The 18,232-nt window shown below is 41.7% G+C and overlaps 1 protein-coding gene across 6 annotated transcripts in view; it reads left to right on the plus strand.

Annotated features, from left to right (window-relative positions):
• The window catches only part of iqsec1b (IQ motif and Sec7 domain ArfGEF 1b), a 204,452-nt gene that overhangs the window by 155,596 nt on the left and 30,624 nt on the right, over positions 1 to 18,232 (plus strand). The window contains exon 1 of one of the 6 annotated variants that reach the window (XM_069703213.1): positions 17,340 to 17,500. The exons of the other annotated variants lie outside the window; for them this stretch is intronic. Coding sequence (XP_069559314.1) covers positions 17,436 to 17,500 — 65 coding nt within the window. The 5' untranslated portion in view covers positions 17,340 to 17,435. Of the gene's footprint in view, positions 1 to 17,339; positions 17,501 to 18,232 lie in introns of those variants that run through there. 6 annotated transcript variants of the gene reach the window in all.

The following is an 18,232-nucleotide window of genomic DNA, read 5'->3' on the forward strand; positions in this document are numbered from 1 at the left end:
ATTTATCTTTTTAAGGAGTTTAAATTCACTTTATTACAGCTGCCACATAAGAGGAAATGTGTCTCCTTGTCCAACATTTAACAAAATATTTCCTGCCTGCTTTGAATCTGAATCTCGCCTGCAAAACAAAACTGATGATGCAGAAAGCGTTCGAAGGATAACATTTCCAAATCACTGCAGGATGACTCTTCTCTGTTAGTGAAGAGCTCTGAACCATTTAGGCATTTTTAACGCAACATACAGTACATTAGCATGTATTGAATAAATCACAGGCCGATCAGAGCGGTTTTCAGGAGGATGATTCAAAACTGGAGAGAGGGAGCCAGGAAGCTGTGACAAGCTTTGATGACTCATCTCATGTTACAATTCAGAGGCATTAGGTACGGGCCTGCTTGGCTGGACAGCGGCTCACTCCGCCGGACCGTCATTCATTATCATGACAAGTAGACTCCACTTCAGAATAATGAATCTGATTGGAGTTCGCAGGGGTTGAACAGAATCCCAAATCCCAAAAGTCATCAAAGCTGCCGCGTGATATTTGTTTCCATTTTCAAATTTAAGTTGTCCTCCTTCTGTTCAGAGAAATGAAATGCATGCAGACTGCTAGACTGATGTCTTTTTTCACATACAGAAAGCTCGCCGTAGGTGTATAATCCAGAAACCAGATTTGTTTGAGTAACTGACTGAATATAAACTGGCTTCCTTTTGTCATGCTAAACTTTGTAAGCTTGAGGAATGGCTGCAGTTATAAACATCAGCTTCTATTTATAAGACCTTCAGTTGACTGGTTACGTTCTCATTTCTAGCAAAGTGAGAGAACAACCGAATTTGTCATTTGTTAAAACGCTTATTATGATCACAGTTAATATTTCTTAGCAAGGGATCTCTTGTAGTCACTCGAGTCGTCTTACCCCAAATGTAAAATTAGGATGTAGTCTGAGGGAGTGGCATGAGCACTTCTTCGCCTAGTATAGATAAACACTTACAGCAGTGTTGAAGCCAAAAATGCTTCTATTTGTCAAATCAATATATCAGAGAGACTGGCAAAAAAACTTAACTACTGTAATACCAGTGATCACAAAACCTTTAATATACACAGCCCCACAATTAGTGAGATGGTTTCCTCCAGGGAGGTGGTCAACTTTGTGTGTCAAAGTTAATAAAATTTGATTTCATCAGGAAAACAATGCAATTGCAATTGAAGGCACACACACACAAAAAAAAAAATCACTGATCCTAATAAAATTGATTGATTTGGGTTTTGGGGGGTACAAAGCATCTGACTGACATAATCATCTTTTTCGAACCCTCAACGACGTCTTCGCGGTTGGTGTCATCAACCTGATAATTAGTGCATGTGTTGTAGGGTTGTACTGAAACTGAAAAAGAATTTAAGCCAAGAATGGATTAAACGTGATACTGAATTGAAGACAGCCAGAATTGCTTAGTTATGTACACACTTGTACACATGCATTTGAATAGTAATGGCTTTAATGTAGGAAAATCCAGCTATATTCTCAGAAACTACGAATCAATGAAAGTGATTTGTAAGATATCCTCACAACCCTAGTAGACAAACAACCTTTCTTCCCTTTGAGGCAGGTTGATGAACAGATTGCACTTTTTTCAGAAAACTTGTTATGATAGCACGTTTTCTCTTATCACTTGAACAATGCTACACAAGAAAATGCTCATGATTTTGAACGGTATCCTTCCAACACTCTGGATATGAGCGTGACTGATTAATCGGCATAGGACAGACCTCTTTACACACTCTGCCTCTCAAATGCCTAGTGATGAGATGTAAGGTTCAGGCAGTGTGCGATGCGGATTAAAGTCTGTTTATGCATGCCCAGCAATGGCCCACTGGGTCTCTGGGATTGGTGTCAACAGGTTGCCATAAGGCCCGTTAACATGTGGCAGGGAAAAGCTGCAGGGGATTATTGTGCTGGTGCTCGCCCTGTCTCTTCCTATTATTACCACAATTACTGTCAGCAGGTTTTCTTGAGATTCTGTATATTTCGAGCAATGGCGTGTCATAGTGTTTTAGTTTCACTATTACACCAAGGCTGCTGTAAGTCATGAACTATAGCTGCTACAAGTCAGCAAAGACATTACACGATAAATAATTGTGCTTGTTGCTACAGGCTTTGGTTTCAGTTGTGTTTCTGAACATCAGGCTGGAACACGCTGTTCTTTTCCTTTGGGATGAAAGCAGGCTTTAACTACAAGTGCGGAGCAAAGCAAAAAAATATTTTAGGATCATCTCCAGTATACCACGTGTTGGATGGGTAAGTTTGATCTGTAGAGACTGACTGCCATATCTCCTTGTGAAGAAGATTATTTTACCCTCAGATCGAAGCAACCCCGAGGCTCCCGCGTTAAGCTTAACAGACACTTTCAATGTAGTATGATCAATGGAGGAAAATTGTTCCTGCTAAATGACAGGTTTTAACGGGATCATTCATATATGCAGATGTGTTTCATATGTACTTGCCTGTCAAAATATGCAAAACACCTCACAGAAGCATGGCTAAACCCTCCTTTTGGTGAATGTGTTTGCATCTTGCGGGGGAATACTTTTAGATAAATACACAGTGCGCCTCTGTGTTTTTATGCACATAACCTAAATGGAGCTTTCATAGCAGGCATACTTTTCCTCAAATCTTGCCAAGGAAAATGGCGACTCGGGTGTGTGCTTTGCACTGGATATTAGTGGGAAGCTCACTCCTCGCACAAGGAGCTTTGTGTGGTGCATAACATTTTCTCTCTTTCTGTCTCAGGGTTAACCTCGTGGTATTATCCCCGTTCATTTGTGCACATCAATGAAAAGAACAAATGCTGTAAAAGCCAACCATTCAATAAGCAGGTGCTTGAGTTGAGGTGCCCTGCCAGCACTGACGGGATTGAGGCACTGGCCACAAAACAACATCGTCGACTCGAGTCACTTCTCTCCCCTCGTTTCATGCCATCTCTCATTATTAAAATTATGTTGGAGTTGTATTTTTCCACTTGCCCTGCATTTCTAGCCTGTGATAATTGTGGCTTGGCTGCTGGTTTTTCCACACATCCTAGAGAAGGAAAACACCTCAAGTGGCTCAGATACTCAGTTTCCAAGTGTCGGGAAGTGAAGAGAGAGAATGCACTTTTGGTTGTACCTCTGTTTAAAAGAAAGTCAGATTAGATCTGTTTGAAAGTAATGATGAGCAAAGAACTGCTGATTTCCTAACTCAGATTCATATATCAGTTTCTGACAGCAGACTGGGGTCAAACAGGCAAATAATCCCTGGAGTATAGATAGGTAGGGTTTACTGCATTTTGGTATGTTCAGATGATCTTACAACTGTAGATAAGAATACTAAATGAGATTTTTTTTTTTTTTAAACAACTCTATTTGATCTAAGAAACTTTATTAGTCTACCCAATTAGGGAATATTATATAAGGGAGACAAAAGGTGAGGTCTTCATTACTTAAATACACAAAATATTAAACTGCAGACTGAATATATTTTAAACGTAATGTAGTTACATTGAGACAGTTTAGGGCCCTATATTCAGCATCTTTGGTACAACGCAAAAGCGCAGGTGCCAATCTTGTTGTCTATGTTAGCAGCTGTTGTGCAATTAAATTTGGCATTTTATAATGCTAATACTGCCTATATGCACAGAGGGAAAGCTGATATTTGAGCCATTTGCGACAATTGCCATGCCCTCAACGTTAGCAGTCATACATAGAGTGCATAGCTACTATGGACAGATTTTTTTTTTTTTCTAAAATGGTGCTAAAGCACTTGTGTGGACAGAGATTTAAAATTTGTTTTAAAATTAAAACCTGTCACTGTGGATATAGCCATTATACTCGCATAGTAATATCATCAATCTGGTGAAAATATGTTTCCATGAAAAGGACATGTTGTTTTAGGTGTACAGGTAACCTGAGGGAAAGGAGGGGAGGACCAATAGGGAGGAGTGCTCCTACCTGGCAATTACGTTGCAACCAGCAGGCCCTGTCAGGCCACTCAGTTACTTGTTGGCACATATTCAGAAGCTGTATTCATCCCCTCAGGGTGTAGTAAACATTATTGAATTGGAGGTTTTAATATTCGGCTAAGACACCAGTTAGCAGTGGTTCCCAGACCGCTTTCTCCACCTACCGCTTCCCAAAAAGTTGACAAATAGTTAGTAGGGACATGTGGTACTCATCTCACTAAAAAAACTGTTGACAAATGCTTGAAACTGAGGTCCAGAACAGTAGTTTCTGGAAAATGATGACTGGAGGGGAGTGCAAAAAATATTCCATCCTGTTTTTTGTATTTAATGTCCTATTAACCTTCTTGTCACTAAAAACAATTGCCAAGCCTTCCTCTTCATGACAACCAAATTTGTTTTAGCATAGGGAAATAACCTCTGCTGACAGTCCAAGTCATATTTCACTAGAACGGAAAGTTGCTGAGATCTGTTCCTCCAAGACATGAAACTACTCTTATCCTTTCAACCATGCTGAGATTGTATATTCGAGATCCTTCAGGGTTCCTTACCACATTCACACATGCATAAGGTGGGTTAACACCTCCGCACATTATTCTGTTATTATAGTTCAATAATCATGAAATTTAGTCAGATTATTTTTTTTGAAGCAAAAGCATTTAGCAGCAGTCACCACACCTTCCAGCCCTATTACGGAAGCTCATTTACTGTTCTTTTTTGGTAACATTTATTTTGTACTACACCCGCATGTCTTGCATGTTTGAACACCATCCTGGATGTCTGCTTATATTGAAGAGGTTTAGCAAAGGCTTCCTTTGGGATATCTTACCACAACAAGCTGAAACAAGTTGTCTCCACAGTGGACTGGAAAGCAGAGGGGCCCCTCAGTCTGGAGGGTTTTAGAGGAAGTGGTGGTTCAAAAGGTTAGCAGAGGTTACATCTGAAGAGGAAGTGTTCGAGGTGAGGAAAATAGATCCCTGGGGCCAGGAAAAGTAAAGCAGAGACCTTTTCATCACAAGGTCTAAGATTTAAGGCAGACAGTAAGCATTTTCAGTGGCCCCCGGATGACATCTGCTTGGCCGAGCCTTAGAACAGATGAGACAAACAGATTCCTCTTAAATCTTTCTATTCAACAGTCCTGACTTTAAATCATGCTGCTCCTTTCTCAGTTATTCTAACTGGCTATGTTGATAAGCCTGAGGTATGCTTTGGACATGTTGGTGCTGCTCATAAAAAACTAATATTGACTCATTTGCCAGATAGGACTCGCCATTAGTCTAATTACAAATGCCACGTGAACCTACAGTACAGAATACGCATAGCAATATAAAATCAGAAATGCAAATGTTCTCTTTACTGGCTCAACAACAATTTGATGTCACGGCACATGATTTAAAGTTGCAATTTCTAAGCCTGCATCAGCAACTTTGAGAAATAATTGATGTAGGTTGGCTTTAGAATATGGTAGAGAACTCTGTTCGGGGGTATTAGGGATTACCATCAGTGGAGCATTAGCTCAATGTGTATAGGTCGTGTAATGGCTTATAAGTTCATTACTGATAATACTTTAGGACAGAGGCTCACGGTCTTCTGGAGTGATACTATGACAGTGAGGGTTTTTTTCTCCACCACAAGTTTAGGACAAACTAAAACTACAACAGACATACAGAACCAAGATCATATAGCATTCCTCTGCCAAAAAATGTGAAAATGATTGCATATTTAGAATTCATTGAGTAACGTAGCAAGTAGAAAGAAGTAATTTCTGTCCTGAGGACCAACTCCTGCTTGGGGGGGAAGAAAAAAAAAAATACAGTCTCTTTAGCCTCTCTCTCCTCACTTGCTATTAGGTAACTTTCTTCCCAGCCTTGTGCTGGATCAGTATAGCGTGCAAGGGATTTATTACAGCTGTTTTCATTAAACATAGTTATTGTTGCTAGAATTGACGTTGATGAAAGTGGTGGAAATAAACCACACAGTAAATATGCTATTAACAAACCAAAGTGAGTTTAGTAAACATTTAATTTAGTCCTGCCAACAAAAGTCTCCTGAGAAATAATCCCAGGAGCACAGAGCCCTAATCATTGTAGAATCCTTTTGATCATATACATGAAACAAGAAATCTGGTAATACATGAAACCCACATTAATGTATTTTGCCTGTCAGTCACAGACACACACACTATGTCTCATCATGCTTTTGGAAGCGGTCAGAATAATTTTTTTCTTACAGTTAATGCTGAGCTCAACATCTGTAACGGTGAAGATCTCAAGCGACACTTCAAACTTGTGTTGCCAGAAATTCCTGCACGTTAAACGGGGCAAAACAACGTGTTTTACAAGGTAATGCTGGACGGAGATTTGATATCAGCTGGCTTTTGCATTCAATTCAGTTGAGTGCTCTGTTATAAGCTATTTTAGCTTGGCTGAGGAGGCCTCAACCAAAAGAGAGGAACTAAGAGGAACTCATGACTCCAGTTGTCTTATTTAAATGTTCTGTGTTCTTAGTTGGCATGCTAACTTTAGCCAAAAGCATGAGTACATTCAAGAGTCATACAGTTTTATTGAGAGTTGAATGGTGTGTGAAACTGCAGCTGGGGTGTACAGTCACAGAGGATAAACTAGCTGCTGCTGGGTGGTCAGTGAATTTCACAAAACTGTAGAGCTAATTCCCAATGACTTCTTTAAATACAAGATATGGGGTCTGGGTGTGGACGTTTTTAAGGCCTCTGACAGAGCTGGGGTGATAATGTAACACAATACTTTGAACATTTTATTATTATTAACAATAATATATATATATATATATATAATAGAAGATATATATATTCGTGCCTGTACAGCAGTGTTAAAATTTGTCTAGAGTTTAAGTGATGTAAGTGACTGTGCTTTCTTGTGCGCAGACCATGTTATTAACGAACTGAGAAAAGGTGCTTGTTCTCTCTTCTTTTTGGTCATTCAAGATGGCTGAAATATGAAACACTTTCTGGGCTCACTCTGTCAGTTATCGATACTTAATTATTTGCGATTACATTTAAAAGTAGAAACACTTTTCTGCCTCCCGGACCATTCTAGGCAGCAATGTGCTGATGAAGTGGTGGATCTGACTCGGTCTGATTGGAAACCTAATGAAACTATGTCCCGTCCACAGTGAGCGGAAATCTAACTGCACTAAAGGCATGCCAATCAAACAGACATGCCCCCAAAAACACAGCTTTTTGAGGCCTACTTTCTAATTAATGATTGAATTATTTCCAGGTGTACCACCAGAAAACTAATAAGGAGTGACTTCTAACAACACCAAAATGACTCGTGGAAAAAATGTATTGACTTCGTATTCGTAAGAAGTCTATGGAGACAAAGACTTTTTGGAGCCAACCCCTATTGTCACTCAGTCGTACTGCAGTTTAAGGCACTTGGCATCTGGTGCATTGTCCTCATTTTTCAGACCCATTTCCACTTTTATACACAATCTATGGCACTAATCCATGTATGGCAAAGTATCTTTGTTCTTTTACTATATAACTCAGTGGGAGTATCCTATACCCAGCTACTTCCTTATTTCTTCAAGGTGATCCACGGTGTCAACTGACAGGAAGAGAAGGCAGCCCCGGGTTTCATGTGCTGCATTTTTAAGACTGGTTATGTAACAGCATGTTTTCCACTAAATAAATGTCAGATGAATGACAGTCAAACTGATGTGATGACTGTAAGAGGTAAGGATAGGCGAAAACACAGTGTTGCATTTCAGTTTTATGGGGTGCCATTGGAAACCAAAAATAATCCTTAATCAGCCAGGGTAATCGAGTGTATCACACCAGGCTGCCACTCCCTTTCCCTGACAGACAGGCACACACACACACACACACACACACACACACACACACACACACACACACACACACACACACACACACACACACACACACACAACCGGCACAACGCTGTCACACAACCTTTCTTTCGTTTCAGCCTTCAGCTCTCCTTGGCAGAGGTGAAAACTCCAGCAGGAAGGCAGGGAGGACATGTAGGAAAGAGAAAGGCAGCCTTTATGGCAGATGCCAAAATCAACCGAGCCAGCGTGTATAGACAGAGGTGCTGCCTGTCTTTCAATAGCCTCAGTGTGTGTGTGTTGTCCAACACAGAAAGAGAGGCGGGACAGGAGCTGGCAGGGGGGAGAACCAGGCAGGGTGGTGCCTACTAGTCACACAAACCAGCATAAGATCCATGCTCCTTACAGTCCATCAGTCTGGAGGACAGAGATCCTGCTGTCATTGCCTGTTTGGACATCTGTCAGGCATTATAACTTAACAGCTCTAGTCACGTTATATCAGGGGGAGACGGTCCTCGTGACAGCTGTACTTCACTTGAGCTTTTGTACAATGAAGGTAGGTACATGTCTTTACTGTAATCTTCCTGCGGCTTGATTTAGTTTATTTTAAACCTCTTGCATTGCTGGTGTTCTTCATTTCAACAGTTTGCCAGTACATGTGCCTCACTAAGGAACGATTTTCCTTTAGTTTTAAACCAGTTTGAAATTGAATTTTCTTTGTTAGTTTATAGCTGGCTTATTTCCATTTCTTTCCTTGTCCTGTTTTTGACAATTCAGGGCTGTCCTGTTAGGCCTAAACCAGATGGGTTTCATCTCTTCCCCTTGTGGTAGATCATAGATACCCCCTCTCATTCATTTTGTTTAGTGCTGTGCCTTGCAGCAAATGATGTGCAGCCGATCATCCCGAGCTCCCAAACCCTTTCGCTCGTCTGAATAAAACGCCCTTGAAAGCAGCAGGGGCAGCAGGCGGGTCCATAGCCTGTCATGACCACTCAGCTAGGATCTCAGACTGCATAATTTTACCCTGATGGTCCTGCTCTGAGCGGACAGCGGAGGGTGCTGCCCATCAGTCACTTTGGCAGCAGCCATGCCAGCTCAGTGCCAGCGATGAGCAATGGATGGCAAGGGAGAAGGGACATAAAGAGGGGGGAGAGACAGAAGAGGTGGAGAAGACCCATGGCAGGTTGTGCAGCACATTCAGACTCCCTTCTTTCCCTGTTTGCCTCTGGCCTGATCAGTACAGCAGACAGTGTTGTTGTTGTTGTTGTTTGCAGTGGTGATGTAGGCAGGGAGGTCAACCTCTTGCGACCGGACAGGACACAATTTCTTGTTTTGTAAGGGAAAATCAGCAACCTCAGTACCTTTTGTGAAACGTGTCAACTTGTCTGTGTTTTCACCAACTGAGATTTGATTTGCCTCTAGAGGGAGTAAATGCGCAGACTGTAATAGCTAAAAAGTTAGTTGGAACAGAGGGACACAGTCTCTGGAGAAGTGTGTGGAACATTTAGGGGACTGAAAACTTGGCAGCACTGAACGTCTCCACTCCACATGAAATTAAATCCCATTTCACACAAATAGTTTGACACACCTGGTGCCAGGAAGAAACACACCAAGGACCGATCTAGTGAGTCACTTGGGGCATATGCGCAGCTGTTAATTGCTGCACCAAAAAAGACACAAATTTGCATTAAAAAGAACACATAAAATCCCAGGAAAACCACATTTATAGGCACCTGCAAATTTGCAAAACTTGCAACAGTCTTGTCAAAGAAAGCACAGCTTTTTGGCCAGCCTCTTTGGGATTACTCAGAGTCAAACCATTTGATAGTTGGAGTGTTAGCTCCTTTAATGTGGGTAATATGGGTTAAATCAAGTGGAACTAAACCATATTGAGCCAGCTGTGAAAATTGTACTTTCCCTCATTTTATAAGTCAACCTCAGTTTTATTTGAATTGAGAACAAATCCCTGACAATCACATACAATGAAAGGTTTTATTGGTATCTGTGATGGACTGGCGATCTGTCCAGGGTTTACCCTGCCTTCGCCCAATGTGAGCTGGGATAGGCTCCCCCCCCCCCCCCCCCCCCCCCCCCATGACCCTGTTCAGGATAAAGCGGGTATAGATAATGGATGGATGGATGGATGGATGGATGGATGGATGGATGGATGGATGGATGGATGGTTTTATTGGTATAAGGAGGCATAGGTTGAAATGTAATGTACAGCAACTTCTTGTGCCTGTAAACTTGAGTGAAATAAAAAGACAGGGATAAAATAACAATGTACACTGTCACAGTCAGCTATATCCCTGTGGGAAAATGGGTCATTTTAAAGCATGACATCAGAATTTGATGTACTAATTTCAAAAGGAACAATGAAAATAATGATGATAAGCATACCATCACTCATGTTTACCAAAATTACAGGGCTGATTAATTAAGACTGACCACTGCACCTAACATCTGAATTGTGAGTCAACTGGGCAAAGATCCAGAGGAGGTCAGCTTTGTACTGTATTTTTAGTTTTTGTGTCATGACCTTCTTGCTCCTCACTGCTGCAGAAACCTTGAGTTTAACTTAAGTCTTTTTGCCGTGTCTTTTCCACTCCCCTCCGTGTTTTTGTGTCTCTTCGTCAAACACACTCGATGTCCGATCATTCTCAGACACAGACGGAGCACGCTCAGCTGGGCTGCTCTTCCTGACAAATGTTTATGAATACTAATGAAGCAGCAGCTCAACCAGCAGCGCCTCACCTCTACGTCACTGCGAGACTCTCATCTGTTTTCACTGCAAACTAAACATGTCAGGATCTGCTGTGTCCTAAGGCACAGGCATGTCTGGACTGCGTATGACGAGGGTGATGAGTTGTTCGTCAAAGCTTCTGCTTCCATGAATGTCATCTAGTATTACTTAAGAAGCTAAAATCTGCTTGAAAGTTTTGTTATTGACAAAATCTCAGCTGCCGTTGGACTGCCAACTGACGGGCAATGACGCAGCGTCACACTATCGAGGACATCTGAAAAATGCTTCCTGCCTTGAATCATCAAATGCCATCAGGGTTTGCAGATTGTCTAGACTCCACTGAGACCCAACAATAACAAACATAGAAGATGGGAATTGATAAAAGCTTAACCCTATTGTGAAACACATATTGAAAGTAAAACCAAACACCCTGGAACATTTCTGCCTGGTGGTGATACTGATTGATTTTTGAGTCTGGGGAAGAGATCCTTTACTATGATTAAATCTACTTGGATTACTTAAAGGATAAATCAGATTTATTAAGATTATTTTAGTCATTTTGGACACCATTCCTATCAGTAATAATTACACTGTACTCAACAAGTTATTTGCCGGGATCTGAAAGCATGGTGGCTTCCAGGTTAGTCAAAATAATTTTGATGAGAAAACAAACACAAATGGTGAAATTATTAGCATTCAAAGGTGTCAAAATGTCTTGACTTTTTCAACATAGACAATATAACTATTTTCGCAAAGGTCTTAAATATTTAGTCCTTCTGACTGTAGACGGTAATATTGGATAGTTACTTCAACCGTATGGCCTCTTCTGTCTTGAATAAACACAACTCAGCCACTTATATCATGGAATACTATTTTCGTTGTTGGAAAAGTGTAGTTGAGCAAAGAGAATCTGGTTTTATTTTGTTTTTTGAGTGGTATCTATAGCGCCCCCCGCCCCTCCTGGCTACCCAGATAGCAGAATTTACCTGTAGTTTTTCCACCAGGTACATCACTGTGCAAATCAAATGACAATGCTGGTGGAGGAAGAATGACAGCTGTCGCAGCTGCAACTCAGAGTAACAGAGAACATATCAGCACTGTTTTAAACAATATCCCTAACACCGATTCATGTCATTTGTAAATAACCTCATCAGCCTCGTGTTTCCTGTCCCATTAGACTTTGTTGTTTCAGTTTCACCAGGTTCCCTCAGTTCCACATTTACTTTACTGAGTACAACTATTTTCATAAAGAAAAATGATGGTTGGAGATATAAAATTAAAACCAAAATTTTAACCTTGGCCTCTGCCTGAGACTGCTCAGTATTCACTTCTCTGCTGTGGGTTAATGTTGTTGGTTTGGAACGAGATCTTATGGGCAGCTCCGAAACAGGATGGAGGAAGAGTTACGTCAGGGGGATTAACAGAGATAAACTGAATAACTGCACCGCGGTCAGAGGAGCTACAACAACAGAGCATAAACATTGAACAGATTCAATGCCATATGGTCATCAACATCAGCTGTGTTTTCATCTGACAGCTTCTCACTCCGCAGCTTGCTGGCATTTTAATTTGTAATAGTATGATTGCATTTAATGGGTGCACAAATGTAAAGTCGCTTGCATGTGGATGTTATTTGTACATTGGTGTGCGTTCTTTGTGTTCGCCTCTGGCAAGGAGCAACATGAATGTTCATCAAGACCGCCCGTGGTTATTTGAGCTAATCCTCCGTCTCTCTGTCTCTCCCTCTGGTGGAGAGGTTGGACGCTGGGAGGAACGGGCCACCACCCCACCCTCTAAAGGCCACACGTGGGTGGGTTCTGAGCTCAGGGATTACAGAGGCTGAACTGGAGCCAAACAGCTTTAGAGCGAACAGCCAGAGACCCAGTGTGCCTGCTGGGCCGGGTCTGGGCCTGGGCCACACTCGGTTGTGGGGTGTGGGTGATGCAACTGGAGATCAGCCAGAGCACGAGGGCAGTTGCTGCCTGGATCTTTGTTTTCATGACAAAATAAACCTATTCCACAGTGTCTGTAAACAGGACATGATGCTTACTTAGGAGATCATTATAAATGCGCTGGCACTTGTGAAAGCATGGTACAGTTTTTGCTCCAAATTCATGTAGGGTAATGGAAAAAAGCATGTGTGACACCTTTAAATTGTTTAAATAGCATGCCTGTTTGTTTACATTTAATTCTTGCTCATAATTACAGTGAAGTGGATTGTGAAAATAAATCAGGTCAAATATAATCTCATGTTTCAAGCTACAACAAACACTCTAAAACCAGCACTGGAAACATTATTACAGCCTGAATCAGGACAGGAAAGGGTTGCATCCTGTGCACCATGTATGGTAAGCTTTAGAGCCAGTTTATGGTCTGTCAGAGCTAGTTAATAGGATGTGCTGTCCAAAATCGGCCACGAGGTCTCAAATAGTTATTCGTAAAGGAAGCGGTTCAGTCTTTTATTTCTACACAGCTGTGTATGTGTGGGTGTGAATGGCGATTCTTCAGCTTTGGAAAATTATAAAAATGGTCAAACACAAACCCCTCCACAATCCGACTTTGGAAAGGTGTGGGGAGACGGGGTTTCTAAATCTGCCTGGATAGAGTTCGCACATAGTAGTAAGTTTGCTTCAAACTGACCATGTAGTAAGAAGTGTTTATACCTGACGTGTAGGCAGAGTGAGACATTTGTGTTACACTCAGCTGTTTACATGAAAAGTAGAACAAATGTCTGACTTTTTTCATAATAACCAAGACCATCATCTTCATTAAACCCAACCAACCTAACAATTAATGTAGTGAAAACAATTGTAATCTGTTAGTCCAGATCTGTTCAGTGAAATGTTTCCCTATTACGTTCCTAAAAAATCTAAGTAGCATTTCTGTCAAAACATATTTGCTGTTACAAATTTGTCGTATGTAAATAGTTCGTAGTAGACCGTCCACTTACGTTGGAATCTGATGTCTAGACTCTGACCTTGTCACTCTCCACAAGGAAACACCGAACTGAGCACAGCAGGGAGTGGGGAGTGATGAAGCAAGACTCAACCACAACTAGATTCCCTTCAGAACAGGTCAAAACATTTTAAGAATAACAATTATAAGTTCATAAAATGTCCACATTTTTAATTAAAACGTAAGTAAAACAGAAAAACATCAGGTCCTCAGATCTGTGAACTTGGTAGCTGTATGAATGCTTTGCATTTTTGCTCCATGACTGATTTGATGCCACCTAATTGCATATGAGAGCTCGCTGTTAAAAATGTCTCTCTGTGCGTCCACGTGGTGAATCTCGGTGAGCTCCTTGTGTTTGTAATCAGTGCTGCTGTTGTTTACAGCCGGAGATGGTAGCATCTGGGGAGCTGGACGTGCAGACACGTTTGTCTCCAGCTACCCCACTCACAGACTGCTCAATTTACTTAACAAGCGGAGCAGAAAATGCAGTGTCTGCCAATAACTATATTTTTGTCCCAGCTGGAGGAGAAGCAGTCCCATGCAGTATGTGAAATGTATGGCCGCTGTGGGAGTGGCACGTTGTCCGCACAATATAGAAGGATGTAGGGAGTGAAGGGTGGTGAGGTTTGGACATTGCAGAGGGAGGAAGAGGTGCTTTGTAGCTGGAGAGAAAGATCTTAACTGCTAGTAACAGTTGGACCAGTGCTGTGACACCCTCTGTCCAGACCGTCGAGGCGCTTGAACTGATGTGGGGATTAATACAAAGACGACAGTTCCTTCTGCTTCCACTTCAGAGTTTAGACAGTGTGTGACAGGTGTGTCTGTAACACAAGCTCCTGAAAAGGCCATCCAGTGTGGAGTTGTCTCTGCAAACTCACTTCCAGGGCACTTTCTCTGAATTGTTCAGCGACTCTATAAAGACCAGCTGTTTTATGAATTCCTCAATGACACTTTCGGTCCGATCAACTGATAATAAACATAAAAGGAAGCACATTACAATCAGTGCAGTCATACGGAAGCATGTAATTTGAGTGCAAGCCAAGAAAAGCAGTATTTAGGTGAAATTGTCATATTAACCATCTTACTTCCATTAGGTTCTTATTGATTGGATACATAACTCCCATAACCTTTTAGTTATTCCCATCACGTACAGACCAGTCTGGCTTTATCAGGTGTTGTGATTCTGCACACACACCTCAAAGGTCACAGTGGGAACCTGATGGAAAGTGCTGTGGGATAATAATAAAAAAAAATCTGCAGCATATTTCACAGTGGCTGAATTATAAGACCTGTTGTGTCAGAATGACAATATGTAGCTTTTATGGCTAACACAATACGTAACAGGATATATGTTAAAGACCCACTTTCCATCCATTTACAGTTGCATACCATTGATTCGAAACAGGGGTACCAGTAACCAAGGTATACGTCTGCAGTTGCTTGGGAGTACGCAGAAAGATTGTGTCGTAGCTTAATGATTTGAAGTAATAAAAACTTAGAATAGAAAATAAACCTGACATTTCTGTTAGTTTCATAGCTTTTTTTTTTATACAAATGAATAGAAACGATTGTGACTGGAAAATGATTACGGTCAACGGTAACGTGATCGGGTGATTATGTAATAACTTACAGTCCTGGACACAACTTCTTCTTGCTTTATGTTAAGCTAAGCTAATTTAATATCTCATACATGAGCCTACCTACAATATGAGATATGAGAGATGTATCATTGCACTCTGACTGAAAGCAAATAGACACTTTGTCAAAATTTGATTCTTCAAACGCAAAGCACTCTGTACCTCATCCCAAGAAATTACTTCAGTCTACAAACAACTTTTGGCTTGGTTTACTTGGGCAAGTATGGAGGCTGTGAGTGTTTACTTAAAATGATGCCACACCACTACGTACAGCAGAGCTTAAAACGTCCTGGTGTGGTCCAGTCCACTGGCAGTAACAAAACACACCCAGCAATGAATTCTGATCACAAAATGTATAGACTTGCTGAGGTATGGAGCCGTGGTCAGAATGTAAGTGCCTAAACCCGGCTGAGGTAGTACACTAATGCATGAGTAACGTAGACGGCTTTTTCACTCAAAACCCAAACAATATCTCGTCACCAGTGAAAGTGTTTCCAAGTTTCTATCCTTGCTGTTTTTGTCTCCACCACCATGTGAGGAACAAAACACAGTTGAGCGCATAAATCATTCATTCTCACAGAGCCACGGTTTGTTGACAAGTGCCTTCCCGTGAATTCATGCCACAGTCAGAGCATCATCCGTGAAGTAAAAATACACCACTTCTCTCCCAACTACTGTACTGTCTGGATAATCACTGTCAAGATAGAGATGAGAGGGACAGAAATAACCCAAGGTCTGATCAAAGGCAGTTGTCTCAAAGTATCCGTCTCTGCACCGAAACAGGCGTCGTGAGTGTTAACTGCTGCAGCTTTACCTTAAGCTTCATGGTCATGATTAATGCCAAAGGGAACCAACTGGCTTTGATGGTGTTGGGCTGGGCTCAGTGCTTAAATTAGTGTCTATTAAACAGGCCAGTGATCAAGATTTTCTTGCAGGATTTCACATCTTATCCAGGCTTGTGTAGCAACTGGGCTGAATTCAGGCTATTTATTTCAATATTTTCTCCTTTTGAAGCTGCAGAGGTGACACTTTCCAGCAGTAGTATATGTGCACCATGGTTAGCACTGTCCAGAGTTGCACTTAGAGAATTAAGTGTCCAGAATTTTTCTGTCGACAATTTCTCCTCTGACAGATCATCTTAACACTCTTTATAATGACCTAAGATGAACTCTAAATTCTCAATATCTCTCTCTGCTGCACTTTACATGACCCTTCAACATTTGGTAGACATTTTCCTCCTTTTTATAAGCTCTGTATTGGCTCATTAGACTCTTAACTCCCTCTTTAATCTTACCTGTTATATGATGTAATTAGGTTGACTTTCTACATCGAGTCATTAAAAATGTTTTTTTTTCTGAGGTAAATGCGGAGGAGAGGCTTTACAGTCATCTACCCAAACCACCCATGTTTGCTGTGTTATCATAGTGCTCTACTCCATATGGTTGCCTTCGTCTGATAAAATCTTTGGTCCACTTGATACACGTCTCTTGTTTGGGTAATGATGTCATTACACGGAAATGGAGAGGCCCCTCACCACTTTGCTTTTTGGACCGAGACAGGGTTGGGAATAGGAGTGGTGGGAAGAATTAGCCTAAACATCAACACAAAAATAGGAGGAGATGTGAGTCAAACATTCCCTAATAGCTTGAATGTTTGTTTAAAAGATGGTTCAGCTGGCTCAGCAGCTGTGGCTTGTTCTGCGGCTTGTTCTGCAGTGTCTGCTAGAGCACTGTAGTCATGATTGTATAATTTTATGCACACTTTCTAGGCCTATGATCAACATTGGTAAAGTCAGGTGCTGCATATGTCTTCCATATGAAGCGGAAGGCTGACATCGGAGAACAGTTGTACCGAGGTAAAGCTCACATTACTGCAGCTGTACCTCCACAGCCACAGCAGCTAAAACAATAGATCCAGGGATTTCACCGGGCCTTATCCATTCTTTTGCTATTAATAAATCCAATCCCCAACAAAGCTTGCGCTCTCTCTCTCTTTCTCCAATTTTTACTTCTTACTTGTTGCCCTTTCCTGTTTGAGATCTGTGGGACACCAGTGCTCCCGCTGCCACACGACCCAGTTTCCTCTGGAGGAATTCCCTCCCTCTTCCTGCGAACGCCCCTCCTCACAAATCTCTGAAGGAAGCCCAGAGCTACAGAGGTGTCCAAGGAGAGGGGAGCATTTCCCAGTCAGAGCACAGGCAAGCGAATGCTACATTTGGCCTAGGGATGGAGTAACAGAGACCAAGGTGGTGATGGATCTTGTGTAGGGGCTCAGAAAGCAACATGTGGTGTCTGCAGTGTGCCTCTGACAGGACTCAGTCCTTACTGGAGCTAGAATCAGACAGCTGGTAAGTCCGTGCACGCTGCTGCTGCTGCTCAGTCGATACTTTTAATAGCTGCCTGACATGTACTTCATCTCTAATTTGGCTCTGAATTAGTCTTGTGATGCAGGTTGTATATTTCACTAATGTGCTGTCCTTTATCTGACAACTGGCAGCCTCAATTGAGAAAGAATTTATGAATGTCCAACAAAATTGCTGTAACTGCTCATTGGATGAATTGCCTTTAATGCAGAGGGGGGTTCAGTGCCAGTGTATAGCAGCTGATGAAGGAGCACACCCTGTAGAAGTTTGTTTTCCTTCTAACTGCCAAGGAGGTGAATACAGCTGAGTCATAGTTTACTTTTTCTCTGCCAGTGCCCTTTAACTCATATTTAATTGAGCTATTTGTGAACAAAACATACAAGACAGTTGGTGTGGATACAAAACAAAGCAAAGAGAAGCTTAAGAGGCAGACTATGTATGTGAGTGGCATGTGAGTCCAAGTAATTAATTCATCACTGCACACTGACACAGTGAGAAGAGGCTCCAGTTTGAAGAAGCCACTCAGCAGCACAGGGAGGACGTCTCCAGGGAAGGTGTCCTCACATCACTTGCCCCAACTGCTGGATACGTCACACCAGCTCCCGCTACAAACACATCATTAAAATTCTATCAGCCTGCAATTTATGCACTGTCACGGGACACTGCAGCTCTTTGTGGACTTTTTAATTGAAAAGGTGGCTGTGATGAAACAAGGCG

This window comes from Brachyistius frenatus, unplaced genomic scaffold (assembly GCF_029030835.1).
Source record: "Brachyistius frenatus isolate BFR_SWC_R1_liver_20210118 unplaced genomic scaffold, ASM2903083v1 Contig_45, whole genome shotgun sequence".
NCBI classification, from domain to species: Eukaryota; Metazoa; Chordata; class Actinopteri; family Embiotocidae; genus Brachyistius; species Brachyistius frenatus.